The sequence below is a fragment of the Acomys minous genome (genome assembly GCF_964271855.1).
Source record: "Acomys minous genome assembly, chromosome: 3".
Lineage (NCBI taxonomy): Eukaryota > Metazoa > Chordata > Mammalia > Rodentia > Muridae > Acomys > Acomys minous.
Window position 1 is genome coordinate 146,190,585 of NC_140485.1, and position 24,208 is coordinate 146,214,792.

A 24,208-nucleotide genomic window follows, 5' to 3' on the forward strand; every position below is an offset into this window, starting at 1 on the left:
AGAATGGTGCGTGCAAAAGCACACCAAAAGAGGGAACCACAAACACTTTCAGGATTATCAAAGTGTAAGCTTGGAAAAGACTCATGGAAGATTACATTTAGATACCTGGCCATCACATTTTACAAAGGAATATAGATTCTATACCAAGTAAGATCAAAACCCTGAGTGTGAACAATATATTCAGGTGTGTTTCTGAAAGACTGCTCTTGTGGCAATGTGAAGATGCTTTATAACTAAGCGAGGCTAAGACCGACAGCTCCAGGAACAGAGTCCCGAACATCTGTGGGGTGGAGCTGCTGCATAGCATGGTTGCCAGAGAACAGAGAAGGACAGAGGCTGGCAGCTGCGACGTTGGGAGGAACGCTCAGTTTTATCTTTAGCCATTGGTCAGGGATGACGAGGCAGGAGCAAACTCTGGAAACCGTGGTCAGAGTCAGTGAGTAGTGCACTCTGTTTAACAGGTGTGCTGAAGAATTGTTTGATGCTGCATTTGTCCATTAATCTGGTTTTTTAAATTTTATTGAATATATTGAGTATACAGGTGGCTTTTGGGAAAACTTTAAGGTCACTGACATCAAAATCGATCAAAATATAGCAAACTTGGTTAACAAAATACATAGTTCATTGAAAAGATAAATAAGAAAGACATCTTTGAAATTTCTGACTAATAAAAAACAAAGTAAAAATTTTAAGAGATGTTTCTCACTACTTAAGAGACAAGTCATACACTCATAGGAGTGTAATACAAGCATACTAAAAAAATATCATTATGTTAAAAACGCATAAAGGGTCTGTAGAAATGCCTATTACAAATGGCATAAGTTCAATTCTGAACACCCTAATCAAGTTGCTCACGATCACTTATAATCCCATCTCCAAGGGGGTCTGTTGTCTCTGGCCTCTTAGGGCCCCTACACACACACACACACACACACACACACACACACACACACACACACCCCACACAAATAAATACATTTAAAACATTTAAAAAACCCCACCATCTTCTGGCTAGTAGGAAGCTATATTATCTTTATAACTCCTCTCTAAAACTATTTCCAAAGAAAAAGCTTGGCTAGAGAGAACTGTCAGTCTAAGTCCCTCCGCGGCAAACGCCTGTTCGGCTGGCTCCAGCTCCCCTCCCTTTTTGGCCTCACCCCAACCCCCACCCATGTCTCCATCTCTTCTAGTCATCCCCATACTCACGGTGAGACCCACTCTTCAGTGACCCTGCCCCACCTTCTAGGTCTCCTCACAAGAATGTATAGACAAGAATGTATATCCTCTGTGTCTTCCACTGAAACAATCTACCTTTTCAGATTTCCCAAAGCAGTTATGTGCTTCTTCTCTATTAGTGTCTAACCCGTGCGTGTGTCTCTGTAATAAAACACACACACCCCAGGGAGGGGCCCATATCCTTACATCCCTCATAAGCTTAAGCACTACTGCTTCACATAGTAACAGCCTAATACACTTTGTTGAATCAATACCCAAAGGAATGAATAACAAAACCCAACAATAACTTTGTCATTATTCTTGTATATAACCAATAATCTGCAAAGACATCCCACTACAAAGGCTCAGTACCCCTGAAGTGAGCCAACACTGTCTTGTTTATACCTATGGTTAAAGTACTGAAAGTAGATCAATGTGAAATAATTCGTCTATGACCCCTTCATTCTCTCTGGGTTTTATGACCATGAATAACCAATGATGGGTATACTTATACCCAGGCTTGCATTGTGTGTTACAGTCAATAAAAGCACTTATTATAATCTATCTAAAATGGAATGCATTTGTCGTATAAAATATATATATATATGACATGCGTCTAAAATTTCTAGTGCTCTCGTTTTTGTTTTAACTACCATGAGAACTGTGACTTTCCTTCTTGTATCATAAATTTTGACTCAGATGATAGGACTTCCCTTAGGTGGTGGATCCAACATCCTCTTTGTGGCCTTAAAAAAATAAAAGTGAAATCCATCAGCAGGGAGGCTCTGTGTGACTTCTCTGATCATCTCGAGGTCTCTGCTTCCTTATGTTTAAGTCGCCATAGTTTAAGGCTCTCGGGGGGATTGTTAATATCTTTGCTTTAATAGATCCAGAACTTCCTGAATCGAATACATTTGGAACAGTGTTTGGGTGGCTGGCAATCCAATCTAGCCCCTTAATCTATTTGTCCCTCCAAAATATTAGAAAAGAATAGAGGACTGAAAATTTCTCTAATGATGATATCTTACACATTTTCTTTTTCAGTTCAAAAACCATCTAAAATGCTTTTTTCACCATATAACATTTAACTATGTTTTGCCAACAGCTGGCCTATACACTTTGTTCTTCTGTGCATTTTCTCATAACCAAATGCCACCCATGTGCATAGCAAATCATCTAGTGATGGATTATTAATGCCAAGACCACAAGCTGAAGCATGGAGAAGCCATTACGCCAGAGTAGGCTTCTTGCTACGCCATGGACATCACCTTGAGTGGTGCCAAGTAATGTGGGAAACACTTAAAGTGGAGTACGGGCTGCACTTAAAGAACTAATCTCATGAAAGCTGTAAGAAATTACACTCATTCATTTCTTTAAAATAGTGGTATTCAGAATAATCTTTAGTTCTCTGACCAGTAAAAGAGAAGCCTTCCAAGGCTTTGATGGACAAAAGCTAACACTGTTTTTTATGCAAAGCACCTCTCATTGGAGTAAACGGGAAGCTTGTGTCCATGAGGCCAATTAAGAAATTTTCAGTTGATCTTGACACCATAGTCCTCCCTCAACAAAAATCCAAATAAATAGGGGCAGGATGGAGAGAGAGCGAGAGAGAGCAATCACTGTAGTCCTGCCTTTAGATCAGACCTTCATACATTACTACAGTATAGAAAAAGAGAAGTGAAAATACGGTGTTGTTCTCAAATATCTAAACAATAAACAAAATAACCTATATGGATACAAAACTTTCCCCAAGAAGTTATGCTGGAACACATCAACATTGTTTCTTTTAATCGAAGAAAACATCAAATATTATAAGCATTAAATAGAGATTCGTGCATTCTGAGCATATTTTCATTATCCCACTTGTGGGGGTGGAGGGTCTAGGCAGTTAATCCTCCCGTAGCCACACATCACAACCATGGAAGCCAGCAGCATTTCCCACATTTTACCATAGAAACAAAAAAGGCCCCAGCTCATCTTCCAGCCCCGCCATGAATTCAGAAGGAATCCTACCCACTGTTCCAGCAGTTGGGTTTTTTTCCTAAACCCAAAAGAAAACTCAAGTATGTTATTTTATATTTTTATTTTAAACATTTTTGATTTTTTTAAAAGGCCATCATGTGGTCTTCTGTATAGAATTGGCTAGGATAATTTGGAATGAGGGATTACATTCTTATCTTTAGTAAAAGCAAAATTTCCCTTACATATAGTACTATACTATGTAATTATTTACATATGTAAATATGATTAAAGAAAAATGGAAATACTGATGCGATAGTTTTATATATTTGAAATATAGAATGTTTAACTTATTATGGTAGTATATCTTTCTTAACTATTTGGGGGCTATTGTTAAAAGTGTTACATAGAAAATAAGCATAGGTGTTCAAGGCTACAGTGTGATTTAGACTAGCCGTATAATGCCAGGTACGTGAGGTTGAAATATTTGGTATTTCTACCAGCAGGCTCTTGATTGGTTCCCTCGCCCCGTGTTTAACTCATGTCTGGTGTTATACAATGGGCTGTACAATAGGGAGCCCAAGAGAGACCACTTGAAGCAGGTCTGTCCTTGCAAGGCTCTTTCTCTTCATCTCTGGACTTTAATTATTTTGCCACTCTGCTTTTCAAAGTCATTCCTTATGAAAATGCCTAAGAAAACTACTTTTACAAAGATTATACTGAGTACAAGGAAAAGTGAAATGCTGTATGGAATTTCTTTTTTTCTTCTTCTTCTTCTTCTTCTTTCTTTCTTACTTTTTTTTTTTGTTTGTTTGTTTGTTTTGTTTTTTGGGACAGAGTTTCTCTGGGTAGCCCAGGTGGTTGTCCTGGACTTGCTGTGTAGACCAGGCTGGCCTCGAACTCACAGCAATCAGCCTGCCTCTGCCTCCCAAGTGCTGGGATTAAAGGTGTGCGCCACCACACCTGGCGTATTTCTTTTACTTAAGGTGGTAAGCATGCTTTGCCTGTATAATCAGGCACAAAAACATGTTTTATACTTTGATAAATTGCTTGAGTCTTCTCAAAACCCAAGAAAGTAAAGACATATCTAAATCACCATAAAACTCAGCTTATAAAACTAAGAATTTTCTCCTCCACGAATGGGAGAATATTTGATAACTCACATACTGTAAACAGAACTGCAATGCTTTTTTGCTAGTAATCACATAAGCCCTTGCTGTCACATTCCACTCTCCGCAGAGAAGTGCAGGTCCTGCCATAAAATCAAGACTATTGTCCTACATCTATGCTGCTTTAATCCTAAATATTTCTGTCTGAAAGAATTGTTGGCTTTTTTCCTGTCTTTGGTACTAGGCTCCGATGCACCCACACACTAAGTATGCATTTCCTGGTGGAAATCTGCACAGAAAAACATCCTGTCCTAACTAATGAGACACAAAGATAGGAGGGTTAGTCATGACCCCATTGCATTTGAGAGGCATGCCAGCTAATCCTCAGACTTAACTACTTGTATGTAGCTTGGAAGTGTGTATTATTTTAATAAAACCCTTTATTCCTTTGCATTTTTCCTTAGTTCCAATCTGCTTCTTTTCTTATTAAACAAACTGAACAGAGAGATGTTCACCTCCAGGGAGAATAGTCGCATACAGAGAAAGGAAAGCTTAGAGAAGGCCCCATGGTCCAACAGGGATGTCAGGGTATCTCCGCAGGAGTCTCCTAGCCCTTGCAATACACTGTGGGAAGATGGCCACTGTCTCACTAAGTTGCTGAGCAGGGAAGATTGAATTCTCTCCATGACCTCCTCCCATCCCTCTCATGTAAACCATGTACACCAAAACTACTATAATGAAATAAGCCAATTGTTTCTGGGAAGCAAAGGCAGATGGATCTCTGTGAGTTCAAGGCCAGCCTGGTCTACAAAGTGAGCCAAGGCTACACAGAGAAACCCTGTCTCAAAACAACAACAACAAAAATTAAACTCTTTTTATCTAAGTGTATGTGCGTGTGTCTGTATGGGTGTGTGCTGTGTGGGTGTGTGCTGTGTGAGCAGGGGCCCTCTGAGGTCAGAATCGAGTGTTGGGTCCCCTGGAACTAGAGTTTGCACGTGGTTGTGAGCCATCTGATGGTAGTGATAGGAACCAAACATTGGTCGTCTGGAAGAGCGGTAAGGGCTCCTAAGTGCTGAGCCATCTATCTCTCTAGCCTCCAAATAAGCCAAAAATTTGCGCTTTGATTAGTTCATCTTGTCTTCACTTTAACTTGATAAAAAGGAAAAAGATGAAGGGAGAAAATAAAAAAAAAAGGAAGAAAGGCTGGGAGAGAGGGAGGGAAAGAGGAAGCGGGGAGGGAGGGAGGGAGGGAGGGAGGGAGGGAGGGAGGGAGGGAGAATCCTAAAGGAGCACAGTACAATTTAAAATTATAATGGTTACCAGGGACTGGTCTGGGTACATGTGTAGAATAGCGTTTCAAGCAGAGGTAAATGAGGGGGGGGGCAGGTGGTTTATATTATGAAAATAACATTCTGACCCGCCATATGCCTGAAATATTCCTCTAAGTTGACAGGAATTTGTGATTTTTTTTCCCTGAACTCTGGACTCTCAAACCAGCCCCCTCCCCCCATGCCTAGTAAAACCCCTGCTCTTAGTGCACACAGAGCTCTGAATTGTCCTACACACTTGCCTCTGGCCTAACCTACAGAGATGATATTAACCTGAGTGATGGAGGCTCAAAGGTTGCCCTTTTCGCATTACCATCTGGAAGGGGCAGATGCTAACACATCCACAACCAAATGCATCGGAACACATGCGAATACTCATGCTCTGACCTGAAGGCAGCAGGGCCTGGCTTGTGGAATTCTTTTTGTTGAAGGCTTGCTCACTCAGGATGAAGCTGAGGTGTTGGTGACACTGACCAGAGCCCACAGGCCATACACACAAACTCTGAAAGTCACTTGCAGAAACTCGGACTACAGGTTGCAAAGGCAAAATATTCTCGACCACTTGAAAGACAGACATTAAAACATTTAAGATTAGAACAAAAATTCTCACCTCTCACAGTCAGTTTGTTTCTTCACTTGTAAGATCTTAGTGCGGGAGAGCCCCTTGGGTACACTCTACTGTTGAGAGAGTCGTTCCTAAATATCATTGCTTTGTCCTTAACCCCAGCAAAGATGCATCTTTAACTTGAGGTCTCATATCCTTACAGTCTGTGAATTTGCCGACACATTACAGTTATTCAGAAGCCTCGCTTGCTGTGCCTTTGCAGCTCCTCAGCTGGCATTCACACACACGGAGTGTGCTTAGTTTGGCTCTATAGATTTCAGATCAGAAGAACATTTTTCTTAATCTTTAAAGAACAGAGATGAGTGATTTTAGGAAGTCGGCTAATACGGACTTGACGTCTTTCCACATGCTTTCCAACAGAACCTGCCACAGGTAGGATATATGTTCAATAAAATCTTGGGTATAAAAGTGGGAGAGTCAACACATGCATGCTGCTTCCTTTCTAAAACAAGTTATGGATGGAAATTAATCCACTGATAGATACTAGGAAAGTTACTCTCCATTCTGAATTGTGTCAGACTGTGAAGATGTCCTGGAAGGAACAAGCCTACAAACAGGTTTTAAATGTTCCATAAATTATTAAAAATGATGCTAATTTCTTTTTAGGCACTTCTACTTAAAATTTGCCTATGATTACCAAATTTTATCTAAGTTATTTTAAGAACCTCTTTGCATTCTAAAACAAAACAAAACCACTGACTGGCTTTCATTTGATTTGTGGACAACCTACAAATTAATCTTAATCGTATCTTGACATTGTGCTGTTTGCCACAGAAGAAATGGAAACCCCTGAGAAGGAAAGCAGAACTTCAACGTAATTTAGAAAAGCCGGTAACCTTTAGAAGGGCTGTCAAAGAATTCTTTAGCCAGGCTATGGTGCTGACTGATTCTTAGATAGAAAAGTTCCTCCATTGAGAAACTAGCACTATTCTACATTCATAAAAGAAGAGAAAGAAGCTTCTACATAGGACAACCGAAATATATTTTACTTGGAATTTTATGCTGCTTTTCTTAAATAAAGTTCATAAAATATTTGTAAGTCCCAGGCCCTATAAAACCTGCCTCTATCTCTACCAATTAGAAACGAGACAGGCAGAAACAGGCTGAATTAGCATTTTTTGTAAGAACAGGACTTCAGAATCACCTGGAATGATTATTAAAATGCCGATCAGTTGATAAAGAGTTTGCTGCATAAGCACCAGGTTATGAGTTTGATCACCCAGGACCCACATTTTAAAAAAAGCCAGGCATAGAGACATGTGCCTATGATCCCAGCAAGGGGTCCTTGAGCTCACTAGCGAGCCAAGCTAACTAATTGGTCATGAGATCAGTGAAAGAGCCTGTCCAACAATAGATAGATAGATAGATAGATAGATAGATAGATAGATAGATAGATAGATAGATGATAGATAGATAAGGTGAAAGGCCAGCCAGCACAATGGCTCAGCAGGTGAAACTGCTTGTCTGATGCTATCCAGCAGAGACAGTGTTTCATGTTCTCTGGTCAAGCCATGGCTGACCCTTCTGTCTCTGCCTTCCCTGCAGTCCAGAAAAGCAGAGGACAGAAAAGAAGACATTAAGGTGACCGTCAGCACATTGCCCCTCCCCCCAAATGAGCTAGATTTTTGTTACAATGTATATCATTTTCTTCACTTTTTTTCTTTTAAGTAAAGTCAAGTTTGGAATCTTCTGTCAAAGTGATCCATGGAATATCAAGTGAAAAATCTGTCTAGAGTACTACATGGGTTTAAGGAATTAAGCTAAGGTGATCTTAGCTAAATTTGAGTTAGCCTTTCTATGAAGTACAAAATAACCTACTGGTCAGATTTACTTGAGGGAGAATCTTTATTTGTTTACTTCTTAAGTCAGATGACTTTAGGACACATAACCTTTGCTAAATAAGGATAATAACAAAACCAACCTCATAGGGCTGTTGTAATAACTAGACATGATACTAATCATAAAATATTTTGCACATTGCCAAGACACTCAGCTATGAGATCTCTGCTATTGAGCTTTCCCCAATAGTGTGCTAAGAAAATTCTTAATTATCTGAAGCAAGCAATGCCTCTGTAGTGGTTATCTTTTGCTGCATAACAAATTGCCTCAAAATCTACAAACATGTTCAGGATCCTGGAATTAATTATCTGGGCATTTCTGTCCCACTGTCTGCTGGAGGTGCCAGCCAGGCTGTCAAATGAGACACTGTCATCTGAAGGTCAGACTAGGTCTCCTTCCAGACTCACCAAAGTGGCTATTGACATAGGCTTCTTTTTCCTGTGGCCATATGTGCCTTTCCACAGGGCTACTCACATGTATCACCCAACTTTTCTTCATGCAGGTAATCAGAGAAAATACAAACAGGACAAAGTTGGAAACCACAGGTTTTTTTTTAATGAACCAATATTAAAAAAATATAGTCACTTCTGCCATGTTCCATTGACTAACACTGGAGTGAAGATATGAATTCTGGGAAAATGGATGGATCGCTGAGAGCTTTTTTTTTTTTTTTAAGCCTACCATGCTTTTAAAATGGCTTTCACAACCAATACCACAATCTGTGTTTTTTGTGGAAGGGTGGGTTACCAGAGGGGAGAGTTTGTACTTGTTTTCCTTTAGTTTTAGAGGGCATTCCTGATTGTAATGCTTTACAATCTGCCAACAAATAAAAGGCAGCGAAGTAACAAAACAAACACCTAAGTGGGGTCTTCTGGCCACTCACAAAGCGTCCACTTCCACATGGCTAAGAAGTCCACAGCTGACTTCGCTAAAGATTTTGACTGTTGAATATTCAAGCTCAGAACCTCCACAAAGTGCAGAAGATGGAAGCTGTCTCTGTGTATTAGCAAGTAAGCATGGTAAACACATGAGGCACAGTTACAGATCTGTGTTTGTGATGAGTTGTTGAAGGTTATTTTTATATAACTGTTTTCATTTCTCTTAGTTTCTCTCCGAACCTGGTTTTCACACAAATAATGAAGACTCTCTTGTATTTGTTTAATAGTAAGCTTCAAAGCACAAGAACTAAGCAGTTATTAATCTATTCTTAATACTCTAGGCTAATTTGGCTTCCTCCCAGAGTACATCCCAGAAATACTTGCACATTGCACATCCAGCTCCTTCTCCTAATTTTTTTTTCTGGTCCTCTGCCTGTGGCTTAAGCCCTCATTTCCTTCTCTAACTTCTCCTCCCCTACCTGGGAGGAAGTCCAGCCCTGTTCTCTCTCCTGCTCAGCAACTGGCTGTAAGCTGCTTTATTGGCATACAAGGGGACGATTGGGGATCAGTGTTTATACAACACTGGCTACAGAAATCAGCGTTTAAATTACACAATAACCTTATGTCTACATTGAGGTCTGATGGGAAAGTAACAAGAAGAAAACATACAGGGAAGTCTAATTCTAGCAGGAAGCTGCTCTGAAATAGCATCGTCCTTCTCTTACCCTATCTGATGTTCTTGATAACCACTTTGGAAAAACAATAAAAATACCCTGTTACTTGCCCATATTTTATTTTCTTACAGTGGTTCCCATTGTTTGGTGGTGATTCTGAAAGTGACTGTTCTTACAGGAGCACCTAGGTTATGATTTTGACACCCCAGGCAAACTGCAATGGGTAAATCACTTGCCCAAGTACGACCTCTTATGGGTGAAAGGTCCTCCTTAAAGCTCTCCAAAGCAAAACAGGCATCGGTTACTGGCTTTGATTTGTAGTTTCAGCAGAAAGCAGCTGGCTAGCATTATTGGCACTCTGAAGTAGTTGTCTCTCAGAAATAGAAAGCACAACAGGAAGACAAGTTCTTTGATGGCTCAGAACTGATTCTATTTTATGAACTTATTAACAGGTACACTTTCTCCCTATTGGAAGAGGGAAAAAAAGTATGCCAAAACAACAAAATAAGTAAAGACAGGTGTCTGATTTCACATCCGGTTATTAGCTGAGTCTCCCACCTTTGTCTGGCTTCCCTGTCTGTTGCCTGCCTGCCTGTGCTTTGATCTGTGAGGCGGTGCCATACGGCTGTAAATGTACATGCTGCCTTTGATCTAGTACTTAGCTGCTCTTACTTAAGTAGATAGCTTCTTTTAACTACACAGTGTTTACTACATCTCTCTTTCTCTCTCCCTCTCTCTGAAAGTTGGCTTAAATTTCTATTATTTGGACAGAAAGATATTTCTTAAGAGTGCTCTGATCTGAATTTTATTTCCTACATTCTAAAATCCCAAAGTTCTGTTGTAGATTTTGTAAAGCTATTAAAATGAGCTGCTGTTACAGATGCGTAATATTGGCAAAACCTTTGCTCTTTAATAGGGAGCTGAGTTTTCAAAGAATAGTAAACATATTCAATACAATGGCAAAAATGCTCATATCAGAGTCTAAGCACAATAGCTATTTATGAATATTAGCCCAGGATTAATACATTTTCAAATTGCTGGATTGCAATGCCATATAAAGTATATAGGAATGAAACTTTTTAAAGATAAGAAATATATATATATATATATATATATATATATATATATATATATATTCTTGAAAGAATTTCTTGCACATTTTATCAGATATTTTATGGATTTGTTACTGATTATCCTATATTTTAGTCTGTTATTCATCCAGTAAATCATAATAGGGCAGGGATGTAAAGAAAATTACATCACAATTACATAATAAGGTGGGGACACAAAGAAGATTTTGTAACAGTCAAGGCAGGCAGGTAGGAGACAGCAGGCAAAGGCCAGCAAACAATTCCATTCCAGTGTGGCCAGTGCCTTCTGCCTGGCTTGAGAGCGGTGGGCAAAGCTTCCTGGAAGAGGCAGCGTTTAGCCATCACTAAAGGACGATGACTCAGATCTTACGGTCCTGTATTTTCCCGGCCAAATCTACAGCTCAAAATAAAACTGCGTGTGCAGAAACTCTCTGATTTAATACAAGTCATCTAAATCTTGGAAGATGTCTGAAGTTTGAAAGGCTTGCTCCCTAAAGCTATAACAGAAGCCTTGCTTGTCATCTAACACTAAAGAGACATGACGTACCACACACACACACACACACACGCACACGCACACGCACACGCACATGTGCACACACACACACAGAGTTCTTTACATGTATTTTAAAGCTTTAGCTCTATTCACTGAAAGTGTGTCCTCTTTACTATACCAAATATCCGAGAGAATCTACTTTAAAAGAATAAAAGTTCATTTTTTGCTTATGGTCTCAAATGTCTATATGGCCTCAAAAAGCCCATAGCTGTTGGCTGTTCTGTTTTGGGGCCCATAGTGAATCAAAATATCACAGCAGAGAGCATGTGTGGTTGCAAATCAGGTGCGGGGGGGGTCCCTATATTTCCGTCTGGGGCATGTCTCTAATGACTTAACTCTTCATTCCACTAGGCCCCATTTCCTAAATGATACAAGGGCGTGAGTGCTGGGGACAGGGCAGGAAGCTCAGCAGGGGACAGAAGTGCTGAGTTTTTCATGTTTGGGAAATAAGAAAGTGGGGGCTGTGAAACTGAAAACTGAGATGTGACCCTTGCTACTGTCCCTCTCCTTTCATACCAGGCATCATTATGTTTCTGAAAGCCTCACATTTTAGTGAGAAGAAGCTGTGTATGATGAAAAGCAGCTACCAAAGCTGTGGACTAGCCGGGCGTGGTGGCACACGCCTTTAACCCCAGCACTCGGGAGGCAGAGGCAGGTGGATCGCTGTGAGTTTGAGGCCAGCCTGGTCTACAAAGCGAGTCCAGGATGGCCAGCGCTACACAGAGAAACCTTGTCTCGGAAAAAAAAAAAAAGAGCCTGAGCTGCCCCGCTGACTTGACTTGGGCTGAGGTGTTCTTCATGAGACTAGTTTCCCACTAGAAGCCTTAGTGTCTATATCTCAGGGTTCATAGGAGCCTCTTGGAGAATTGTCATCACACCTTGAAACGCTCTAAACGTGTGTCTCATTCTAGTCCTTACAGGGCTCTGCCACTCTCTGGGCATCCACGGCAAAGCAGAACTTGAAGAATAGGAACTTTTAAGTATTAGAAAAAGGACAGAGAGGACAGAACGGGTGCAAGATATACAGACAAGCTCATGGGAACAGCGAGGGACTCAGGGACAGGAGGTGGGTTAGGGGGCTGATATTACATGGGAAGCACTGGAAAAATATTTTACAGTATTGGGATTCAAATACAGGCCCTTGTGCATACTAAGCAAGTACTCTTAGCTGAAGCCCCAAACTCCCTCTCTAGCCTAGGTGAGCCTTAAAATAACTATCTTCCTACTTCAGCCTTCAAAGTGCTAGGATTACAGGGACTTGTCACTGTGCCAAACTTGAAACAAAACAAAACAAAAATACTTCTTTTGACATTTGTATTGCTATTTTAAAATTTATTATTATTTATTTATTTATTCAGATTACAACTCAATTGTTCTCCCATCACTTGTATCCTCCCGTTCCTCCTCCCTCCAACCCCTACTCTATTGCCCTCCCCTAGGTCCATGATTAAGGGGGATCTCCTCCCCCACTTTATGGTCACAGGCTATCAAGTCTCATCTTGGTAGCCTGCCTATTCTTTCTTTGAGTGCCATCAGGGCTCCCCACCAAGGAGAGGTCATCAAATATGGGGCACCAGAGTTCATGTCAGAGTTAGTACCTGCTCTCCTCATAACTGCGGAGAATGTCCTGTCTGTTGGCTAGATCAGAGTGGGTGTTTACTACTTGTATTGTCCTTGGTTAATGCAATAGTTTGAGCAGACACCCCTGAGCCCAGATCCACCTGTTACGCTGTTCTTCTTGTAGGTTTCTAAGGTCCTCTGGTCCTTCTATCCTTCTATTTCCCCCATCTCCCATACTTCTCTTACCTAGAGTCCCAGTAGGATGTCCTCACATCTATCCCAATCTCCTGGTAAGTGAAGACTTTCCTGGGACATGCCTTTTGGGCTAGTGTCCACTTACAAGTGAGTACATACCATGTGAGTCTTTCTGCTTCTGGGTTAACTCACTCAGTATGATCGACAAACAGAATACTTAACGAGTTACTTAGCACGGGCTGTCTGTGACCTCTAACTCTAACCCAGCCAAACTACATGAGAATGCAAAGGGCAATCCTCAAGAAAATCAGGATGCCATTGCCAGAAGAAAGGTGAAGAACAAATGCTGGAAAAGTTACAAGCAGTATGTACTGACTGTGGTACCCTTGCACTAACAGACACATCCTTACCAGTATCATGATGGTATAATATATATACTGACATACTTTTATGGAGCGTGACAATGTATCGCATGCCACGGTCATGCTTGGTGCTTTTTCCATATCAGCTAATCAATTTCAACTCCAACGATACTATTATTTGACTAAGAAGGACATTGAGACACAGAGAGAATTAATTAGTTCAAAGGCTTACTTGGCTTAGAGTTGAACACCAAGAGTCTGAATCCAGAACCCATGCAAACGTGTAAGTAGAAATGCAGAGAGGCTCATTGCTGCGGTGTTGGAATCGGGAGATGCTGACTCTTTAATAACGAGCTGCCTCTTTCTCTTTCCTTCTCAAGTGCTGCTTAAGCAGAGCTGAGGCCAGGAGGGATGCCGCTAAAGTGGCGCTCATCAACTCTCTCTTCAATGAGCTGCCCTCCCGAAGGATCACCAAGGAGTTTATCGTGGAGAGTGTCCAGGAAGCAGTAGCCTCCACCAGTGTGAGTATGAGGGGGAGGCGAGACATGTCCACTATGAGAACCCGAGGGCATTTGGATCTTGGGAAACACTAAAGTAACCACAGTCCTCATTTCAACAATGCACAGGTTAAAATTTTGCCCATTGACTCATTAATGCTCAGCAAAGTAAATCCTCAGGTTGGAAATCCTGAAGGTGGTGCTGGCTCCCCATTGTGTGCCTTGCTAGTACTCTTGACACCCCAGGATCAAAACCAATCAAGTTGCAGGCTGAGAAGGATCACATGGCCACAGGATTTCAGTGTTTGCTTTTTGAGGAATATAGACATTCTCATGGTCCAAGAATGTATGCAATTGAAGAATGATTTACAATCTAGTGATAAACTAGTTTTATATTTCCCCAAACTTAATTATGCTAATTATTTGAAATCCTACCTGTAAATCCTAATTCTCCAGCCAGTGTGCAGCCTTGCAATTCATAGTGTTGAGAAACTGTGGACTGCTTAGACAGCCCTATGTATAAGAATAATCACGGCTCCTAGCAGTTTACATATATATTTTGATAAGCTCTGAACCTTTCTGTGATACAATTAAATGCTTTGATATGAAAATGCAAACAAAATGTGTCTTAGAAATTTAAAGGGATGTTTCTCAGCAATCCAGGGCTGGATATTTACTTGTCCAATGAGTGATTGAGGGTTCCTGCCCAATTTCGCCAATTGTAAGCCACAGAGAAAACCTGGACCCTGCCTATAGCAGGGGTTTGTGCTCAAGGACAAGAGTTTGAATCATACAAGAGCAAACTTTGTCACTTTTCTCCTGTTTCTCTTCCCCATCCCCCTCCCTCTCCTCTTCTCTTTCCTCTTCTCTCCTCCCCCACAGTCTTCTCTTCTTTCCTTCTCCTCCTCCACTTCTTCTTCCTCTTCCTCTTCTTCCTCCTCTTCTTATTCTACTTCCTCTTCTTCCTCCTCCTTCTTCTCCTCCTCCTCCCCCATCCTCTGAGAAAAGGGTTTTGCTAAGTAGTTCTGGCTGACCTTGAACTCACAGAAATCTGGCTGCTTCTGCCTCCTCAGTGCTGGGATTAAAGGCCATTGTGAACCCCCAGCACCACCCGTTTTTTGCCTTCTGAGCTGAACTGATAGGCTCTGTCTTTACAGGGGCAGCTGCTGCTATAGAAGATGATCAGATTATCAGTGACCGGTTCCCCTTATAAACTCTCTCATCACTTAGAGAAGAGACGTGATAGCAGGGCAGTAGGGCTTGCAGCCTGGCTGGGAGAAGGTAGAGAGTTCTGCACTGGATCTGGTTTGAAGATAAAAGGAAGCTTTTATTTTCGGGCCCTGTAAATTTCAAGTGCCTTTGAGGAAGAGAAGTAAGGAAAATAATGCCTGATTTATATACATGTGGAATTTACTTAGAAGCAGGAAAGGGCGCTCAATGTAAATGTAATTTGTCATTTTTCATGGAAATTTCTAAAAAGAGAGAATATATATGGATTACAGGCTTCTGGGTGGATTTCCCCTAGGATATTTAAAAGGCCAACATAAATATTTCAGGAGCAGTGTGTTAATGTTATTGCATTCAATGTTATACATTTGCTGCTGTCTGATGCTGACAGTTGTTTGTTCAGTCTCACAACGTTGCTATTGCCGACCATCCTGGGAGTCCACGGCCGTGGGATAAGAAGTCCTGAATGCCATCCCAGAGCTTCTGTTTGCTGCTTAGCACTGTTCCCCTCAACCAAGCTGAAAGAGAGTTTTGTATCTACCTTTCACCTACCTTGCTTCTTAAAGATTAAGTGGTCTGACAGTGCAAATACAAACCAACACCCACGTTGCCAATAGCAGCTTACTGTAAAAACTGTCCTTTAAGAGCCATGGCAGGAGAAAAGGAATGGGCCATACAACTGCACAGTTGTTTCAATCTCTATTATACAGTCTGGCCTGGTTATCACTGAACCCAGGGTAAGGTCAATGTCACAAAACTTCAGTAAGCCATGAAGAGCAGACACACAAGTATTAGTGCACCACTGTCAAGAAATCCTTAAACAAATACAGGAATTCTTGCTTTGGGATTATTATTCTCTCAGCAGTTATACAATGTGCTACCATTTTAAGCAAAAGACGCATCCACGCTGACACACTTTACTTGAGTCATTGTGAGGTTAAATACCTTATCAAAGAGCAACAATGTGTCAACACCGTTAGATCAATAATAGGACTGGGTCCCCACCCTTCACAGAAGGTGAGGGACTGTTGGTGATGGTTTGTCTGCTTTCCTTCCCAAGGGCACTTTAGATGATGCGGACGACCCCAGCACGAGTGTCGGAGCCTATCACTACATGCTGGAATCAAACGTGGGCAAGACTATGCTGGAGTTTCAGGTACCTGATTCCCTGCCCCCTGTCGGACGACCCAATCCACAGACGTGCAATTCTTTTCATGTTATTTATTTTTAATAATGTGACTCTCTCTCTCTGTCTGTGTGTGTGTGTGTGTGTGTGTGTGTGTATGTGTGTATGTGTGTATGTGTGTGTATGTGTGTATGTGTATATGTGTGTATGTGTGTGTATGTATGTGTGTATGTGTGTGTGTGTATGTGTGTGTGTATGTGTGTATGTGTGTGTGTGTATGTGTGTATGTGTGTGTGTGTGTGTGTGTATGTGTGTGTGTGTGCCTGCATAAGTATAGGTGCCTGAGGAGGGCTGAGCACCAGCTCTCCCAGGAACTGGAGTTACAGGACACACGCTCAGCTACTGAGCCATTTCTCCAGCCCCAAGACACGCAACTCTTAGCATTAGTGCTAATGTCTTCTACTTCAACAATCTGCTTAAATTATTTTACCCTTTTAGAATCCAGCATGGTGACTGCATTTTTCCACATTCACTGACCCAAATCAACATGTACAACCGTGTGCAGCCATGGTACCCTGCATTCACGGAGCTCCCTGCCTCAAAACCTCAGAGCCTCCGTCTTACAACAAAAAAGGGGAAATATAAAGAGTCTATTTTTTTTTTCAAAACAAAACTAACCCAAAACATAGAAGACAGTGACAAGGGAAAAGAGAATCACACAAGAGAAAAGATGCATCCATTTATAAGCCACACAGACCTACACAGGGCGTCTGTTCCTTTACATCTCTTAGAAACAGGCGAGTAATGCCTGTTTTACAACCCAGTAGCACTTCATCGGCTCTTCAAGACTAAGATCTCCTTTAAACAAAGTCAGATTGTTAAAAATATTGCTTGCGGTGAGCTCTTTCTAATTTCCAGAAGTCGCAGATAAGAGTTTCCATGGGAGTACCTTTGAAAGCACTACTTCAGTTGTGATATTTCACCCACATCACTAACATGTCATCCACGTCTGATGAGCAGTAACAGCCGGAGAACCCTGTTACTTATCACACACAGTCCTCAGTTTATGATTTCCCACTTTTATATTGCCATAAAAACATTGTCACTCCTTGTCTCTTTAGTATATTACTCAGTAAGTCACAGAAGATATTTAATTCTTTTTATACATTTTTGCCGAACTGCAAGCCAATGTATGTATTTTGAACATGTTGTAAGTACACTCTTCTAGGCTGTGAGATTCACTGGGTTAGCTATACTATATATATTTTTGGCTTAATGATATATTCTAATTGCAATTACTTTATTATATCTGTATTTGTAAAATGAAAAATTACATTAATAACAACAGTATTAGTATCTGATTCCTATTTGATACTTTTGGGGGGCATAATATTGAGCATTTGACAGTTATTACTATAATTTAACCTTTACAACAGCCATATAAAGTAGTTGTTGTTATCAGCATATTATAATCCAAGGAAGTTTATCTTCACTTAGCAAGTAACTGAACCCCAGCTTCAGGCTATACAAGGCAATCTCTCTCCTTCCTCATACCTCTGACTCTCATATACTTGTCTGAGGAGATGAAAATTCAGTAGATATTTGGCAGGAAAATATATGCCCCTCTGACCAGCTAAACGTGAGTGAACTCAAATATCCAAAAATACAGAGTATCAGCAAAAATTAGTATATAATAGCATAGCCCTACCCAGTATGTCTATTTTCTTAGGCTTGATTTCAAGAAATAATCAGACCTACAAACTTTTATGGACAGAAATGTTTATCACGGTAAAACTTAGTCAGCTGAGGCCCAAAGCCACCAACTTTTCTCTGGGTGGACAAGGACATGTACGACGGACTGGCTGGTTTTAGTCTTACCCTGTTCCTTACCTCTAAGTCTGTTTCTTCACTTGTGTGTAAACCTGAGGAAACACCACTACTGCCTTACAATGCCAGTGTGAAGGCTTGACAGGACCTAACGAGAAGAGTCTGGACGACCCTGGCATGTGGTACGCACTTCGTGAATGTCACGGATGACTCTGAAAGGTTGTGTTTCATGAAGTGCCAGCAGCTATTTGATGAGACCTTTATGTCTCATAAGCTTCAGGAGAAGTTAAGTAGCTCCCTCAAATGCTTCATGCCCCCTGACAATAAAAGGGGGGGCTGTAAAGGGCCCATAATGCTCCCCAACAATCTAACACCAAACATAGAAAATAACAGGAAAGAGAATGGCAGAAGAGAGAAAAAACATGGATTTAATTAAAATCATACAGAGCTATGTGTAGGAGCTTATCACCTTACACCTGAGCTTGTGCATTCCAAAGCTCTTCTAAATAAAAAGAACAGTGCCATTTTGTAGAGCCAAAGACCTGGAAATTTATAAATCAAACAGAGACAGGGTTTTTCTGTGTAGCCTTGGCTGTCCTGAGCTCACTTTGTAGACCAAGCTGGCCTCAAGCTCACAGAGATCTGCCTGCTTCTACCTCCTGAGTGCTGGGATTAAAGGCGTGTGCCACCACCGCCCGGAATTTATTTATTTATTTATTAAGCATACAGTGTTTTGTCTGCATGTATGTCTGCATGCCAGAAGAAGGCACCAGGTCTTATTATAGATGGTTATGAGCCACCATGTGGTTGCTGGGAATTGAACTCGGGACCTTTGGAAGAACGGACAGGGCTCTTACCCTCAGAGCCATCAAGGAACTTTTTTTTTTTCAAGTTATAGAATAAATACTGCCACCTCTGTAGGGGAAAATGTTCTATGGTCTGCTGGCCTTGCTGGCCTGCTTTCTGTGTGGTCCGTAATAAGGTAGTTAATTGATAAATAATCGCTTAAATCACACTCTGGAAATGCTTCATAAAGAAAGCTGGGGGCAGGATAAGGACAAAGGGAAAAACCCAAATCCTCCCGCCAGGAGGGAGGACCCAGGGAGGCATGCACTTCCTTCTTCCTGCTTGCTGGGGCCTAGCGCGTTCCCTTCCATGGGGTCCAGGCAGATGTATCCGTTTGTGTCTACACATAAAAGGGAAATGGATACAGACTCGGACTATTTATGCAGGCACAAACCAGTGCCCCCTCTCAGAGTTGGGGGCTGTTAACAGACGAGTGTTTGGGTCTAGGAAATGGACGACTACAGCGTAGGAAAACAAGGCTGGTGTCTCCTGCCTGCCCTCGGGTTTTCAGGGTCGGTCCTGCTGGGCTGAGGAGTCGCAGTAGGCTTCTGCTACCCTTCACTACGTGGGAGGGAAGGCGCTGCCTGTTGTGAGGTAGGCTCCTCGCAGGAGAGAAAACTGCCTGCTGTTAGCAGGAGGGACAGGAGCAGCAACCAGCGGGCGCTGGGTCTTGTCAAGGTCAGATTCTAGGCAGAATTTGACTGAAGCTGGTTAATATATTTATTCTGAAGACTAATGCAAGGCAAGGAAGAGTTGTTTATTTACATCTGTGCTAAATTCTCCAGGTCGCCTTTTAAAGCCTCGTCCCATAAACAAATTTCCTCTTAAACTCATTCTCTTGGGTGGGGAGACAGTGCCCACCTGTTTTCCAAGTTCTCCATTTACAGTGTTTGTTTTTCTTATTTCTGATGAATCACAGAACCAAGCCAGTCTCCCAAACTTCCAGAAGAGGCCGTGAGCCTTTTCTCCCACCCAAAGTGGCTGAAAGGCCATTGTCTCCCGTAGGTGAAGCCGGGCAGGCGGTTTCCAGGACAGAGGCCAGTTGTTGCAGGATTAAAGGAAGTGAATGACAAAGTACAACAGGGAGCTGTGGGCTGCGGATGGAGAGCGGCAGCTGCAATTTTCTCTGCAAAGAAAACACAGGCTTTATTCACCATTCAGTTTACAATTTACTTCGCTGGTCAAGACCAGTTATGTAATTGGTAGGACCCAGAGCAAAATAAAAATGCAAGGGCCTTTGCTCAAAAACAATTAAACTGAGTATTCAACGAAGGGCAGTGCCTCCGGGCTAAGTAGAGCTCACAAATAAGAAGCCAGGCTTGATGCTGAGACAGATCTGAAAGGCCCAGACAAGGAGAGATTGAAAAAAAAAAAAGACAAAAATTGGCGCAAAGTGAAAGATGCTTTAAAAAGCTCAGTGATTGCAATAGATAGTATTATACTACAATATATATTAAGGTCAAAATGAACGCAAAAGGCACCCTAAAAACAACAACAAAACTTCCTTTTTGAGACAAGGTTTCACTCAGTAGGTAGCCCAGGCTTGACTTGAACCCCCAAAGATCAGACCCTGGTGCCCCAGTACTGGAGTTGAATGTGTGTGCTACAGTGCCTGGCACAAAATGCCAATTTTTAAGAGATCCAGAACATTCATGAATCACTCCACCCAGTTTGAATCTTGCCTTACATACCTCACCCTAAGGAGCTAGCTTCTCTCTCTCCTTTTGAAGGGCCAGCATGAGCCGGATCGGAACTCTACTGTTCAACTTGTGGTGTTAAAATGCCAATATCATCAGCCCTTAAGCCCCACTCAAGGATTTGAGATGGAACAACACTCGAGGCAGGAATGTGAGAACCAGACATTGATAAAAGGACGCGGCTAGAGTCATGTAGCCTCCATGAGCACCAGCCTGCCTCCACAGGCACCCACCCCTTCTCAGTGAGAGTCACATAGCACAGACAGAATTCCTCAGAAGCCTTTAAAAGAGCCTGCGGAGCTCTCCCTTGGAGGAGTTCTTGCAATTTTGTACGGATGGTGATCCCCGAATGCAGGATGTTTCCAGAGAGTAAATGCTGTTTGTTTTTAATATACTGTTTGAATTTGGGGTCTCCCTTCAGTGATTTTTGGACCCTTGACTTCAGTCAGACTCCTTAACCCCCAATGCTAGAAGTCTCAGCTGGGGTCACCTCTATAGACTCCCTGGAGTCTCCCCACCCCCACTGATTTCCATTCTCTCTCTCAGTCCGCCTCATCCTCCCCTCACCCCCCAAACCTGATTCCCACCCCTGTTACCCTCCTCACCTCCTCTCCCTCTGTCTGCTTCCGATGTCTATTTTAAGTCCTCTTCTGGGTAAGATTCCAGCATCCTCCCTTGGGTCCTCCTTGGTTTCTTTGGGTCTGCGGATGGTAGCATGGTTATCCTGTATTTTATGGCTAATATCCAGTTATAGATGAATACATACCATGCCTGTCTTTCTGGGTCTGGGTTACCTCACTAAGTATGGATTGTTTTAGTTTCATCATTTGCCTGAAATTTTCATGATGTCCTTGTTTTTAACAGCTGAATGGTATTCCATTGTGTAAATGTACCACAGTTTCTTTATCTGTTCTTTGGTAGAGGGACAGCTAGGCTGTTTCCAGATTCTGGCTATTATGAATAAAGCTGCTATGAAATAGTTGAGCAAATCTTTGTTGTATGGTGTAGCAGCTTTGGGGTATATGCCCAGGAGTGGTATAGCTGTGTCTTGAGGTAGATCTATTTCCAGTTTTCTGAGAAACCTCCAAACTGATTTCCACAGTGGTTATGCAAGTCTGCAGTCCCACCAGCAATGGAGGAGTGTTCCCCTGTTGCACATCCTTGTCAGCGTGTGCTGTCACCTGAATTTTTGTTCCTTTCTGATGGCTATAAGATGGAATCTCAGAGCCACTTTGATCTGCGTTCCTTCTGTGACTTGAGATGTCAGAGTGGGTGGGTGCCCCGAGGGGGAGGGCTTATCCTTCTCTGAGATGAAGGAGAGAAGGAGAAATAGCGGAGAGAGCATGAGGGTGGGACTGGCAGGGAAGACGGAAGGGGCTGGAACCAGATTGTAAAGGGAATAAACCGAGAAACACATGTCCAGCCTGTCTCTTTTGGTGGCCAATTTACACATTGACTGTGAGTATAGATCAGTGGTAGGGGGCTTGCCAAGCAAGTGCAAAGTGCTGAGTTTGATCCCCAGAACTGAAAAAAATTAAATATAAAACCTGCAGATTTGGGTTTTGTGAGGGCTCAACTGAAGAAACAGAGTGACTTTTTTCTTCATTAAAAATAAATAAATATAGGGCAGTAGGACTAACCAAGGCTAAAATGCTTGCACACAGACATTGCACACTTTAACTCTACCCTCAGCATCGACACAAGAAGCCAGGTATTAGGAAGATGAAGACAGGAAGATGCCTAGGGCTTGCTGGGCAGTCCAACCGAGTCAGTGAGCTCCAAGTTCAGTGAGACTCTGTCTCAAAAAATAAGGTGGTGAGCAATTGAGGTGGCCACCCACTGTCAGCCTCTGGCTACTAGGCTTATTCATGTTCAGGTACACACACAGAGTGCAAAACTCAGGTAGATTTTTATGTGAAATCAAACTTCAAATATTGGCCTTCTATTACAACATGGAGCATAGAGAATTCATATTCATTTTTGTGACCTCAAAGTACTGCATGTGTGGGCTTGAAGGGAACACTGGAGAGAGAAGCAGAAGTTTACTCTCCTGAGCAGCTGGGGATACTTTGAAGAATGGGTTGACAGGCACAGCGACAAGAGCCCTATTAGGCAAGATTTAGTCTGTTGAAGTTCTCCAACTTTTTCATATCAGTGCAGTGATGTGCTGGAGTGAAATTGCACGGGGCCAAGGAGCAGGGGGCTGTAATGGGGCAAGTCTCTGGGCATTTGACTTGGGATGCTGGACAGTGGACTCTTTGTTTGGCATGGAAGGAGAAATTTGGCTTATATTTGGTTTATATTCAATTGATGGAAACAAATGGTTTTGCTTTTACTTCCAGCTCAGTGCCTCCTGGGGCACTCATTGTATGGGACAGATGGGATCTCAGGGTGAAAAGCAGTGGCACAGACCCACAATGGCAACCTTAGTGTAAGAGCAGCGCTGCCACTCCTCCGCTAACCCTTCATTTAGGCTAATTTTTGTTTTGTTTTGTTTTTTTGTTTTTTCAAGACAGGGTTACTTGGCTGTCCTGGATTCCCTTTGTATACCAGGCTGGCCTCGAACTCGCAGAGATCCGCCTGCCTCTGCCTCTGCCTCCTGAATGCTGGGATTAAAGATGTGTGCCACCACTGCCCGGCTGTGCTCCAGATAATTTTAACATGCCTACAGCATGTTAAAGATCTTTGTGTACCTTTCAGAACAAGAACATGTTTTTGAGCAAACAGAAGTAAGCACTGGTTTATGGTATTACTCCACAATTGATGTCTAGCAAAACAAAACAAAACAAAACAACAAAAGCAAGAACCAAAACAAAATCTCTGAATAAATGAAACACAGATGATTTCAGTGGAAAACTGTTAGCTGTGACCACATTAGGAAAAAAGAAGTGTTCAGCCTGCTGGTCCTCTGCTCACCTTGACATCAGGCAGGGAAGTGGGAACAGAGCTGACACGTCAGTGCTATGCTTACCGGGGGCTGAAAACACGGAACGCAGAACCCTTCATTTGCTTTGAGGCGAATACAACCACCCTGTTCATATTTTAAGGCATACTTTTTTTGGCTGGTTTTTTAGTTTTGGGTTTTTCGAGACAGGTTTTCTCTGTGTAGCCTTCGCTGTACTCTTTGCAGACCAGGCTGGCCTCGAACTCAAAGCGATCCACCTGCCTCTGCCTCCCCGAGTGCTGGGATAACAGGCGAGCGCCACCAGGCCCAGTTCTTAAGACATTCTTAGAGTAGAGGTACTTCTCTTTCTGTGCTGGCTAAAATTCTTTCTCCCCTCTCAGCTGTCTCTCTTCCCTCCCCTCCCTCCCTCCAACACTCCTTCCCTTCCCCTCCCTCCAACCCCGCCCCCCAACTCCCCTCCCAAAGCAGGACAAGGAAGAGTCTACTTCTGGAACCTCAGAGTTCTATTCTTTGGAAAGTGCCAAAGTTTCTGACAATATCGTATGCCTTGTTTCCTTTATTTCTTTAGGGGTCAGGCTTAGATCTGCTCAGCTCTTACTGACACGCACTTCCGCTTTAAGATGAATGACAGCAGGTGGCGCTCGCCTTTAATCCCAGCACTCCAGAGGCAGAGGCAGGCGGATCACTGAGTT

The 24,208-nt window shown here is 42.3% G+C and overlaps 1 protein-coding gene across 1 annotated transcript in view; it reads left to right on the top strand.

The window, feature by feature from the left end:
* The window catches only part of LIX1 (limb and CNS expressed 1), a 54,937-nt gene that overhangs the window by 25,510 nt on the left and 5,219 nt on the right, over positions 1–24,208 (top strand). Inside the window, exons 3-4 of the mRNA XM_084777809.1 lie at positions 13,772–13,912; positions 16,176–16,271. Of these exons, the coding sequence (XP_084633935.1) occupies positions 13,772–13,912; positions 16,176–16,271 (237 nt within the window). The remainder of the gene's footprint in view (positions 1–13,771; positions 13,913–16,175; positions 16,272–24,208) is intronic.